Raw genomic sequence first — 13,161 nt, 5'->3', positions numbered from 1 at the left:
GGTACGCCTGATTTTTTATAAGACACTTTCTAGGATACTATGTATTCAACCATAAATCCTCAGCCCTTATCGTCTAAAGTTCAACACCGTTTATATCTACAACAATCGGTGAATGGAGATAAAATTTCAATTGATTTATAGCTAATTTTCTAATACAATACTCCACTTCATTTGAAGTATGTAGATTGTATTGGCATATTAAAGTGTTGTCTTGTTATTATCTCTGCACTACGCACGAAATACGTAAGATGATAAGTGTTATTTGATTGTCTTCGCGTAGTCGCCAACCTACCTTGTATGAATGTAAATTATAGAGTTACTAAACTGACTACGTCGGAGCAGAAAGCTAATAATAGAAGCGATCTTTAAGACTCGTGCTCGGGGTTATGCCCACTCCCCCAGAAGTAGGCTTTCTCGGCTCCATCATACAACCCTTTCAGCCTTACATTTACTGTCAAAATTATAGCTCTTATTCCATATATACGCCCTTAAAGGCATAGGAAAGTAATTATTACCAGTAAGTAAATATAACATGATGCAAAACATAGCAGGGGCAGATTTCGATGGCAGTAGTCAAATACATAAATCTACATAGGTATATGGCGCTCATACACAACTCCTTCAACTCTCGCGCTCACCTACGGGCGCGGACGCTTTCAACGTGAAAAACTGAAGCACAGAATTTGAGTCGCTATGCTTTGCAAACAACAACTTTGGTTTTTAGGAACAACTAGGTATGCTTGATAAATAAATACCTTAAATAAGGTATATTATTTGGCAGCTAGAACATGTTCAACACCAATTCCACGAAAATTATGATCTAAATCGTAAGCAATTTCGATACCTAGGTATACTAAGTGAATTCATCTAAGTAGGTATGTGTTTGTGTTGTCACGACTTATGAAACAAATATGTAACCGTTTGATAGTTATCTATAAGTCAAAGATAAAGTATCTACTTATACAAAATATTTGGTCACCGTCTGTTTACATAATCGATATTTAATATGTATTTAATGACGATATCTATTAGTAGCTACAGTTCACATACGCATGTACCTACATCATTGCTTATTATCAGAAAACATAGTTCCTGTGCCGCGTCAAACTGTCTGTATGCGCTAAACTCCAAAAGTGACAAACAGATGTTGGTTATTTACAGAAAATAGAGGGAAAGTGTTTTTATAGGTGAATGAGGCTTTATGTAAATTGGTTTAAATAAGTCATAGGAAGTTTAAAAAGTGTCGGATAAAATTTAGGATTTAGTGGCGTAAAATGCGTTGGTACTTACATAAAATAATAGCATATTTATTAAATTATAATATTACACATTCATGAGGAATATTTCCTAGAAGAGTTATAAAGAGGTGTGAAACAATAACGAGTAGTCTCGTGTGTCACGTCACGATACTCAGGATAAGATGAAAGCCTATTGTCATTTACCAAGTATTGTTAACTGTCAACTACTTAAAATGTTATTCTTAAGACCCATTAGATATATCTAGATCAGTGGTTCCCAACCAGTGGTCCGCGGATCACCAGCCGTCCGTGGAAGGCAAAATATGGTCCGCGAATGATTTACACTTTATTATTACACTTTATTTTTAATATAGGTACAACTGCTCCTACTCGTACTTACATAGTGGTCCCTGCTAACAAGAATAATATCAATGTGGTCCCGGACTAAGAAAAGGTTGGGAGCCCCTGATCTAGATACTAAAAGGTACTAAACATAACGGGCATGTTACCGTTTGCATGTAGTTATGGATTAGATACGTACAAATTTTAAGGCAGATTCTCCGACTTGGTAACCCCACTCAAATATCCTCCCACAAATTTATACAACCTCTTGGGTATACTATATAGGTACCTATCTATACCATGACTAATTTAATAAATATCCTGTATGTCAAGATGTATGGATGACAATGAAGCAAAGGAAATTTGTAAAGATCGTACCAAGTGGCGTTCTCTGGTCGCGGCATACCCCTTAGGAAAAAGGCGTAATTTTATGTACGTATGTATATAACGAACGTATTTTCTATTAAGTATCACGTTAGTTAACAAAGATTTTCTAATCACTTCTGTATGGGTAGCATAGTAAAGTTTCAAGTATTTTGTATCATTGATAACACACTACATACAGTTAGAAGTTCAGTCCAAACATCGGTAAATAACCTTACTCTGAGTGTTTCAGTATGTGTTATGTGCACCTGAGTCTTATCAACACATTGTTTAAGGTAACACGGACAGTTATCGGCACGTGTTAGTTAAGATTATCTAAGACGATTTAGTTAGAATTGCTTTGACGGAATAATGTTATGACTATTATGAATCATTAGAAATATTAATTAAAATTGCTATGAATCAGATAGTGACATTTTATCTATAGATGTAGGCACAGATATCTGAAAATAGATCTCAATATTTACTAATAGATATAGTTACATATAATTAAAAGTAAAGCGTTCCAAAAAACAAGTACATTTAGGAAACGTTATACTTATGTATAATGATAATATCAGGCCTTTTATATCTGAAGGTGCATGAAATACGTCCGTGTTTCGCTATTATCAAAAAATTTAAAAGATTAGCCAGGAGTATATAGTCAGCTCTTCTTATTGGCCCTACCTTCCAAACTGGCGGTAAATTCACTCTCTGTATCATTGAATATCATAAGTGTTAGCATTTGATCTAAATGAATAAATAAATAATTTGGTTTTATTTTACCATACACCGGGCGTTACGATAATGTAAGCCTATAGGACTTTGTCTGACCTGGCAACCGAACCTGGCTCCTTGTGGTCAGAACTAGCCAGTGGTTGGATATACTACTAAACGCGCAACGGAGTATGTAGTAAAAAATATATAAGGATGGCGTTTTATACTTTTAACAGCCAAATTATTTACCCATAATCTTCTAAGAACTTCACCAGTCACTTTACTATTCTGATTACATCACAGATAACACTATCAAATAGTTTACTAAAAAGAGCATGACGCGTCATGACGTCATGCTCGATAATTGTTTCGTTTACCTCGCGTAGATTACACGGACTGTTCATAATCAGTGCCGGAGTGTCCGCGAGTTAAGTGACACGCGAATTAGTGATCGTTTGTTAATTAATTAATTAATAAAATGTGTTTTACTGTAGACAATTGTTGTTGCTGCTTCACTTTGGATCTCGGGACTAAGATTACTAGCATATTTTTCACGGTTAGTATCTTTTTGAACCAAAAACTAGGGGATATATTGTTGATCTGTAAAGACAAAGGTTAAGTTCTGGGGAAAATTGTGTAAAAAATGTTTGAACTGATTTTTATTTGTTGTTTTGTTTAGTAAAGTCAACTTTATGTTTCGCGTTTGGGGCAAATGGGAGTAGAATTCGATAAATGATATTTTTGCGGAGATTTTTCCTGCTATTCACGAAATGCCTTGTATCCTTACTATGGCGTAAAAGATAAAAATAAAAAAGTTTTTCATTTGTTTTATTCTAGGAAAATTCTCTTACGAGATACACTATCACAGTTCTTGAAAGGGTACGAAATTTAAAAATCATCTTTTGCTTCTCAGTTTACTAAATCTTACAAAAACATATTTTATCAATTTAAAACTATGTCAAGTGCTACAAAAACAATGTTTTCATTGTAACAAGTACTTACATATATAACTGAGAGTTCAACTTATCTTAGATCTTCAAGTGGCGAAACTATCACTGTTATTTTATCTTAAACGTGTTTAGCTCATAGAACAATTTTATTTTGAAATATTGAAGGCAAACATTATGATAGGTTTGATTTATTATTTGGATAAATTATCCTGAACCTGCACTTGGTCAGCGTGGTAGACTCAAGATCTCACTAACCCCTCCCTCAATTTGGGAGGAAATCCCAGTAGTGGGGCAGTAATGGTTTGAAATAAAATAAAAGATTAAAAAATTTTTCAACTCTCAAAAGGCTTTCAGTTTTCCATGATGTCTGCTGCTTGAGATATCGTCTTGTTATGTTTTCCTCGAAACATACACGCTGTAGTTTCATAGATGCAGTGCCTAAATAAAATACTTAGTCACAATTTAAATTACCTATAACTGTCGCCCGCGACTTCGCCCGCATGAATGGATTTCACGTGGTAAAAAGTAGGTATCCTATGTGTTAATCTAGGCTAAAAACCATCTGTGTATCAAATTTCGTAATAGAGTAACAAAAATAAATACATGAAACATTCGTATTTATAATATTAGTAGGATATAAGTACAAGAGAGCGTTTCGTCAATAATTAATTAAATAACGAACATTTCAAAAACAGGCTTACCGAGGATTAATAAATTGATACACTTATAGATAATGCATATAAAATATGCGCAACCGGAAAATACTCAACAGAGTACTTGAGGTGTAAATCTAACACATCCATGTTAAGTTTTATCAATTAGACCTCTTTTGTGAACAGTGAATGACTTGTAACAACTACTGTTGCGTGCAGTTTTCCTTAAAATGAGAATTTATGCTAATTAGTCCATTAAAAATAACAATGATGACAATATAGATATGTTTTAGGGTCATTGACAAGACCAAAGATTTCATAAATAAATACTATTTTCAGTAATATTAGGGTTCCATTGCTAAAAGTAAATTATACTTTTTCCTTTTGCCTTAAATCGTCTTAGGTAGACTAGGCCTTCATAAAAAATGCTCAGCACAAGAGTTTTAAAGGCCCAAGATATTAAAACAGACCCAATACCAAATGCAAGCACCGTAGGACAAGACGAAGTTTTAACGGAAAGAAAATAATAGTATTCAGGATCAGACATAATTATGTACATATTAAGACTATTTAAAACTGCATCTCTCTCTCTCTCTCTCTCTCTCTCTCTCTCTCTCTCTCTCTCTTCCTGGCTATTCGTCCCATATGGTTGTAGGGTCAGCCTTCCTGACACCTTTCCTCCACTTCGCCCTATCCTCGACGTCGTCTTCCTCAACCTCACATGCCTTCATGTCTCGCCCCAACACTTCTGTCCACGTGGTCTTGGGAACTGCAACTGTAAATGCAATAAAACTGCATTGGTAAATGAAAAAAATGCACTCGAGAGGCTGACATTTAGACCGAAGAATATTGCGCCCTTACTCTCTCTGTATGTTAATATTAGGTCAGAGAAAACGTCTTTTCGCATTATAGTATGTATGAACTTGTAATTAAATCTTTTCTCTACACAAAAAAGCTCGATATTTGGGTACCTCACTGAAAGAAACCTAACGAACCGTGTACTCATTTGTGATTTTTGAAGCCAAAGAGATTTTATTACAAGTTCATACATAGTATAATGCGAAAAGACTTTTCCCCGACCTAATATGTCATTTGCAGATTGAAAACCGTCGTGCGCTTCAAATATCAGATTTCCTTAGCAACTGCACCCCTTTTATTATCAGAAGAATGCCCTAATAAAATAAGCATATTTTCTTAAGATAACATTCATATTATTATCAGATACATAACTAGATAATATAATGTAAAACACTTATCACTTTTAAGAATTGTTAATCGTTAACCTGAAACATAATGTTCTGTTTAATCCAATGATTTGATTTTTGTCTTATCGAGTCACTCAGTGTTGGGTTGTAACAGTTTGATATCGATTTATGCAATCTACGTATTATAGGTATATTTTCCTGCATACATACATAATATCACGTCTTTTTCCCACGGGGTAGGCAGGAACTAAAGAACGCCACTATTACGTATCTTTATTAAACAAAAAGTTGATCTTACCGGGACTACATTAGAATAGTTCGTAGAGAAAGAACGAAAGATTTTGTTACGATATTCAGTATCACAAAGACATACGCAAATTACTCTTTATGGTTTAAAATAATGCTTATTTTAATTTCTGGTATGTTATTTGATCCAATAATTTACAAAATAAAAATTGCTTCAACTAAGCAAAATAAGATCTGAAAACATAAATAAAATTCATGTCCATTATTTGTCAAAATACTAATTTTGACACAAAATTATGGTTTGACTCAAAAATCTTTCGTAAAATGAAAACAATATTTTTCAAAATTATAAGAGCCATATAAAGCCCAAATTATTCACTGTACATAATAAATAAGTATTTTCAACCGAACAATGTACAAATAACTATGACATATGAATATTCTCCGAAGCCCTACTCGAGCGTGACTCAGTTGTTATTGAGAACTGAACTAAAGAGAAGTTAACTTATATATAACGTACAGATAACGCGATAAAAACATTATTTATTGAACTATAAATATATTATTTTATTATTATTTCCCTATTTAGTAGTAAATACTTCTATACTACTATATTTTTACGAGTAGATAGTAAAAGAATAGTGTAGGATTACTCAAACTCATTTTGAGGCATTTTTCCTTAAGAACGTTAAATTGAACCGACTTTTCGGCCAACGCCATCCGCGTAGAAAAAAAATATCGTCTCAAAATTTTTCCATGTGTCAATCTGAACTGTTAATTATAGTATGCTTACATCAAAATCTTAAGTCCTGCAGCGCTATTCTCAAGAGTTAATACTGCCGAATGTTAAGAGTTTGACATTTAAAACGTACTTTAGAAATGGTTCTCATGACACCCGCCAGAGGCACTGATCAGATTTTCATAAAAATTTTGGATAGTTAGCCGGTTGTCGGTAGTCGACTGTGGTAAAGAATCGTGGTGCAGATTGCTATATATTTACAATCAGACATTCACCAAATAGTCGTAACTAAATCTTTATTTATTACGATCATATTTTGTGAAGAATTGAAATCTCCTTCGTTCAAAAAATAGGTCACCAAAACGCAGAATCACGATACAAAAACAAAGTAGCAATTTCAACTTATCATTTGTAGTATCTACAATTGCGTATATAAACTACTTTAAATACTTACTTATATGAAGAAATGCATATACATACATGTTAGAGGACACATAGATAACATACTGGATAGTAGGTAATTAATTGATAATAAATACAAGCTGAGATAAAACGCAGTTATAATCACTTAATAATTACTAGCTGACCCGCGCAACTTCGCTTGCGTTACAAAAGTCATGAGTTGGTCATAATTTCCCCGTTTTCGTAAAATTTTTCGTTGCTGCTCCGCTCCTAATGGTCGTAGCGTGATGTTATATAGCCTATAGCTTTCCTCGATAAATAGGCTATCCAACAGTAAAATATTTTTTTTAAGTCGCACCAGTAGTTCCTGACATTAGCGCGTTCAAACAAACAAACTCTTCAGCTTTATAATATTAGTATAGATATTAATGTGCATCGTATTTGTACTGTAGTTATATGGCTTGACCTTTCAAGTGCTCCATGATCTTTGGATTATGATCTGTCTTTGATTTGCACCGACACATTTGTATACAGATTCTGATTTACTTCAGTTGCATCATGACTTTGTAGTATAAACGCAAGTTAAATACGATTATTTCTTTCTTTTTAATTTCTGACAAAGATGTTTAGTTTTTAGGAAAGAAAACCGATCCGGTAAAAAATATATCATTCCTTCAGTCAGTTCAGTAATTTTAGATTCAAAACTACGCCTTGGCCTGTGGCGCTTAACCCAATAACAACCTTACCAGTTTTTGATTATTTTATTATTATTTTGTTTTCACGATCCACGCTTACCAATAATTATTAAATTATTTGATAAAATAGCACTACCATTTTAAAGCATTTCCTTTTTTTTACTTAAAATCTACAGCTTCAGCCTTTGAGAAGAGACCATGTCCAGTACACGTAAATATAATTAATCTTAAACAAACAAAACATGACATGACCGTCGTACACTGTATAACCAGATAAGATTATATACTCCAAGGTAATGTTAACTATATTTACTTATTGATTATACTTTATAACACTTTACCGAATTGTGATTCATTGCTTTTCGCAAATATTGTCATGATTCTGCAAACACAAATTCTTGAGAAAATTTACTCTGCTTTACTTATATAATTGTGGTAATAATGTTGCCCAAAAACTGTATCATAACCATATTTATATAGCACGTATGTACGGAATCGTTATTAGTTATTTAGAAATATATCTATACTAATATTATAAAGCTGAAGAGTTTGTTTGTTTGTTTGAACGCGCTAATCTCAGGAACTACTGGTCCGATTTGAAAAAATTCTTTCAGTGTTAGATAGTCCACTTATCGAGGAAGGCTATAGGCTATATTTCATCGCTACGACCAATAGGAGCGGAGTAGCAACGAAAAATATTACAAAAATAGGTAAAATTTTGACTCATTCTCTCTTATGTGACGCAAGCGAAGTTGCGCAGGTCAGCTAGTTTAGAAATAAAGGCGACATCATAATTACAAACGCGGTAAGATAAGTAGCGGAAGTTTTAATTCAAACAATAGGATGTATATCTGTAAAGTTTTTACAGCTAATCGACTGATTTCACTTTGGCTTTTTGACACAATTGTATATTATGACCCGAAGACGAACATAGACACAGCCAACCTATATTTTATTCTATATCGATTATTTAAAGAAGAATGAAAAGTCATATTTCCTTCTTCTTAATTATAAGTTAATTTATCTCTCTTCTCTTTTCCCAGGTAACGTCAATATGCACACTGGTAGTGTACGGTCCACTGGCAGTGCTGAACTACTCGCTGCCCCCCGCGAGGCTGTACTTCTACTCCTCACTGGCGGTGCTGGCCGTCTTCGAGATCATTATAGGATCTCTGCTTATACATGGAGCGTTTAATGTGAGTATTTATTTATTTGTACCATATCATCACGCCAAGGCCGCCAGTCATACTTTTATTTTAATTTAATTTTATTTGTTCTTTATTTACAACTAGCTGACCCGCGCAACTTTGCTTGCGTCACATAGAAGAGAATGGATCAAAATATTCCCCGTTTTTCTTACATTTTTTACTGGTGCTCTGCTCCTATTGGTCGTAGCGTGATGTTATAAAGCCTATAGCCTTCCTCGATAAATTAGCTATCTAAAACTGAAAGAATTTTTCAAACCGGAACGGTAGTTCCTGAGATTAGCGCGTTCAAACAAACAAACTCTTCAGCTTTATAATATTAGTATAGATAAAAAGTTTTTTATCCATTCATCACGTCTGTTACATCGAAAAGTGTTAACAGAGGGGCATGCTCGTATTAGGCATGGTATCAAACTCTGGAATACTATTGAGAGTGTCGTGATATAAATATAAAAAAAAATGCTTTAAACCCGCCTCAGGAACCGAACCCGAGTCTACAAAGGCTGTCTGTAACATATCTTTAGTGTAATTTACACTCCTTAACTCGAAATTCAATAAGTAAACATACACATGCTTCTTCGGTTTTCCTGGTTCTTTTTATGTTTTCAAACACGAAGTTTGAGTGTTTTCATAACTATTCAAAATTGTATATTTTCAATACACTTGCATTTTGAAAACAATCCATTGTTTTAAAGTTATAAAAGCAGGCTGATGCAAAAACATAATATTTATAAGTTCGTGTTTTAATTCCGGATTACAATAACGTCACAATTCATTGAGATAACTTATTATTGATTGCTAATTGATAAATATTTAATCATTAGCTCGAGTTATTGTTTTATGTGCTTCAAGAAACAAAACAAGAACATTATTGTTCCTGTTTTTCTATCAACAAACTCTAAGTGAATCAGTTTTATTTACTGGGTATTTACCAACTTCATCTGTAATACAATGCATGTAGAATATGCCTAAAGCCTCTGTGCCTTGAGCACGTATATCGTATTGCTTGAAGATCCATCTTCTGGGTTATGCAAGGAGGATAGAGATTGCACCTGTGTATGGTCTGAGTATATGCTAAGTAGTTGACTATTTTTTTTTATATTGTATCATGCCAGTTATATAAAATGCATCTGCGTTTCTGTCTAATCAACATTAGTTTCACGTAATAGGGAGACGAGCACGTTGCCAAATATTGAACCAAACTGGGCTATTTTTGAGAATAATCAAACATAAATGTGGAATGAGAATACGAGTAGAAGCACTTTGCCCGACATGACATCAAACCCGAGACCTCATGATCATTGTAAAGTGCATGATCAGCAGCCATAAACACTACAACCCAGACCATTTTAAGACATTCTAAGACTGTATAAGAACCTCATATCGTCTTAACACAATGTAAAGATCAGAAACTTACCTATAACATTCCTTCGTTCCAGAGAAAGCCTCAGTACACCTGGCCGTGGATAGTGCTCGCGTGGTGGAAGGGCGTGATCCTGATCCTGCTGACCGTCGCCGGGGGGGTGGCGCTCGCGTACAGCGGCAGTCTCGACATCACGGCCGAAGCCAGCCCTGTTATTTCGGCGTACTTTGTTTATTCAGGTAAGGAGTAATTAAAAACCTTCGAAAAATTGTTGCTTGATGATAATGTATTGTTATAGTTTGAAAAATGATGTCTGAAACCCTCATAATAACTTCAAAATATATCTGTAATAAGCAGCTACATAATCTCATACTACTTTATGAAATAGCACACAGGACACCGTCTTATTTATGTGTTCATTACAGACATTGTATACATTAATTATTGGCAAATAAGAACACATAGACCTATGTATCGTAGAGTAGAGTGTTATAGGCTATTTCCTTTATCACAAAAATTTACTATTTTGCTATCGGACGGTGTTATTTTACTATTGAAGATCACCGATAAGATAATTTTACAACTTTTTATCTCAAAACTAATCGGTAAATCTTTCATCATATAACACAGTAACTAAAGTCAGTATATTTATAAATATACATTTGTCATAGTTCTTCTCCGAGTCACCTCGAGAGTGAAGAATAATACACTGATCACATGCAGCACGATATTTATAAACAACAGTCTACACGTAATTGTTAACATCTGATCATAATAGTGATGTTTGTTTGTATGTTTGTATTCAACGTGTTTAACACCGTAACGTTCGTATTGTTTTAACTTAACTATTGTTCAAAGACTGTCGTCTGAGAGTTGTTTGTTGCATTTCTATTACATTTTTTTTTATTTAGGTTTTAGAAAACATTTTTATATAGGTTTGGTAGTTACAAACAATCAGTGATTTTATAAGACACGCCGCTCGCGACTCCTTTCTCGTGTATTTTAGTTAAATAGGAATTATAGGATTCCCATTTTCACGACATTTTTCATTAATGATAAACTATAACCTTCATTAGCAAATGGACGATTCAGCGCTAAAAAAATATTTAAAAAAACTATTGGAACTGGAACTAGTAGTTCCTAAGATAAACGCGATCAAACAACCCTTCAACTTTATATTATTAGTTTAGATAAAGTTAGAACCCACTTAGGGGTTCATCTTTGAAGAAAAAGGCAATTTTATTTGGTCTCTTTAGTTAAGTTTAGGCTTAAACAACAGTGTAGATATTAGTATAAATATAACAAAGAACTAATATTTGTGTCACAATAACGAGCCAATAATAATCTAAGTTCAAAGTTTAATTTCAGACAAAAGAAGGGGAATTCCCCAACAATAATAATTAGTATTACGATTGTAAAATATATTATAATCGCATATTTCTCTTGATAAGCGGGTCTCCCTGCTATCTGCTTAGCATACAAAGTTCTTATCATTACCACGTAACGTCTAGACAATAAAAAAAATTAATTGTTGCACAAATACAATAAAGCATTTCTTAAATAAAAAACGTTTTGCACAGACATACAATACATATACGCGACCCTTCGGAGCCTAAACCGAGAGTAAACGAACTGTAGAAATTTTTATTGTTTACAATTAAGTCAACACCAAGGCAAATCCGATCACTTAAATAATATTGGCTGCATTAAGTCGGCTGTTAACCAAAAACATTGATATCCTGAAACTTCGATTTTTATATCTTTAGATTATTACTAGCTGACCCGGCAAACATTGTTGCGCCATATAAAAAAAAATTGTGTCACTTAGGTGTATGAAAAATAGATGTTGGCCGATTCTCAGACCTAGTCAATATGCTCACAAAATTTCATGAGATTCGGTCAAGCCTTTTCGGAGGAGTATGGCAACGAAAACTGTGACGCGAGTATTTTATATATTAGATAGTTCAGAACATGGAACTTTAGTCAACTTACTGCTATAATTATACCGTCACTTAATGAACAAGATGGTACGCCTTAAAAAAGCAATTGTTTTCATAGATTAATCTGACGTTTCCTTTCTTCCAGCGTTACTTCTCTACTTAGCCAGCGTGGTGAACAGTCGCCGACAAGAACTGGTGCTCGAGAACTACTGGGCAGAGAAGCACGTTCTACAACATGCTAAGACACAGTACTACTACTTATAGACTAATAAATATGATAACTAATCAGTGGTCGAATACAAAAGGGTGCTTGTCAAATATTGAGCTACTTTATAGCTGAAAAATAATTTTAGTTTTGTCAATTTTCAAATATTAAACACAATTCAGGTCTAATTTATTCATTATGTCAGATAGTCGTTTCAATTACTGAAACTACCACTAGCTCGGAGAGGGGGTCGAGCCTTATGAGAAGAGCTGGCCTGGCTGGCTGGAAAATGCTTGGTCTTACGGCATAGTTAAGGCATAGTTTTACTAAAATTTTATCTACAAGATTATCAAAATGCTGGCTGCACCCAATGTTATGGAACAAATGTTTAAGTACTTAGGCTTGTTTTAAAGGAAAATAAGCCCAAAACTGTGCTATGAGTAGCTGGAAATTTTTTGAAAAGATACAAGACTGGACTGAGCGAAGTGTCGATCGAAACTAACGAATCGAATTTTATTTATATTTTTAAGTGAATATATTTTTTAGTCTTAGGTAAGTAAGTGTTTTCTTTTCCTTTGTTTACAAATTAGAAAATTGGCTTGTCTACTTTTCAACGCAGTGTTGCCATGACGGACAAGCCGTTGGCGAAGAAGCCCTAAATTGAGATTAATGGCTTACAGTGTAAGAACAGTGTTTAAGGACCGGAAAGATAGAAAAAGAGCGTACTTATTATTGTTAAAAAAGGGTTATTATCCAAGTTGAATATTAGAAACTTATATAGAGTAATATTTAATATACATGACATTTGACTACGTTGAGTTTTTCAAGATCCGATGCTCAAAACTGATCAACCACAAAATGTATTTTGGGTCTGAAGATGACACATTCTCTTAAGGCT

The 13,161-nt window shown here is 33.9% G+C and overlaps 1 protein-coding gene across 1 annotated transcript; it reads left to right on the top strand.

The window, feature by feature from the left end:
• The first annotated feature begins 3,067 nt into the window (after positions 1 to 3,067).
• On the top strand, positions 3,068 to 12,814 carry LOC142977206 (uncharacterized). The gene is made up of 4 exons (XM_076120962.1): positions 3,068 to 3,216; positions 8,594 to 8,746; positions 10,195 to 10,357; positions 12,204 to 12,814. Exons 1-4 carry the CDS (start codon positions 3,139 to 3,141, stop codon positions 12,320 to 12,322), a joined length of 513 nt encoding a protein of 170 aa, XP_075977077.1. The 5' UTR covers positions 3,068 to 3,138; the 3' UTR covers positions 12,323 to 12,814.
• Positions 12,815 to 13,161: the final 347 nt, after the last annotated feature.

This window comes from Anticarsia gemmatalis, chromosome 12 (assembly GCF_050436995.1).
Source record: "Anticarsia gemmatalis isolate Benzon Research Colony breed Stoneville strain chromosome 12, ilAntGemm2 primary, whole genome shotgun sequence".
Taxonomy (NCBI): Eukaryota; Metazoa; Arthropoda; class Insecta; order Lepidoptera; family Erebidae; genus Anticarsia; species Anticarsia gemmatalis.
The sequence above is the reverse complement of the archived record's forward strand: the minus strand, read 5'-3'. Positions and strand labels throughout refer to the sequence as shown.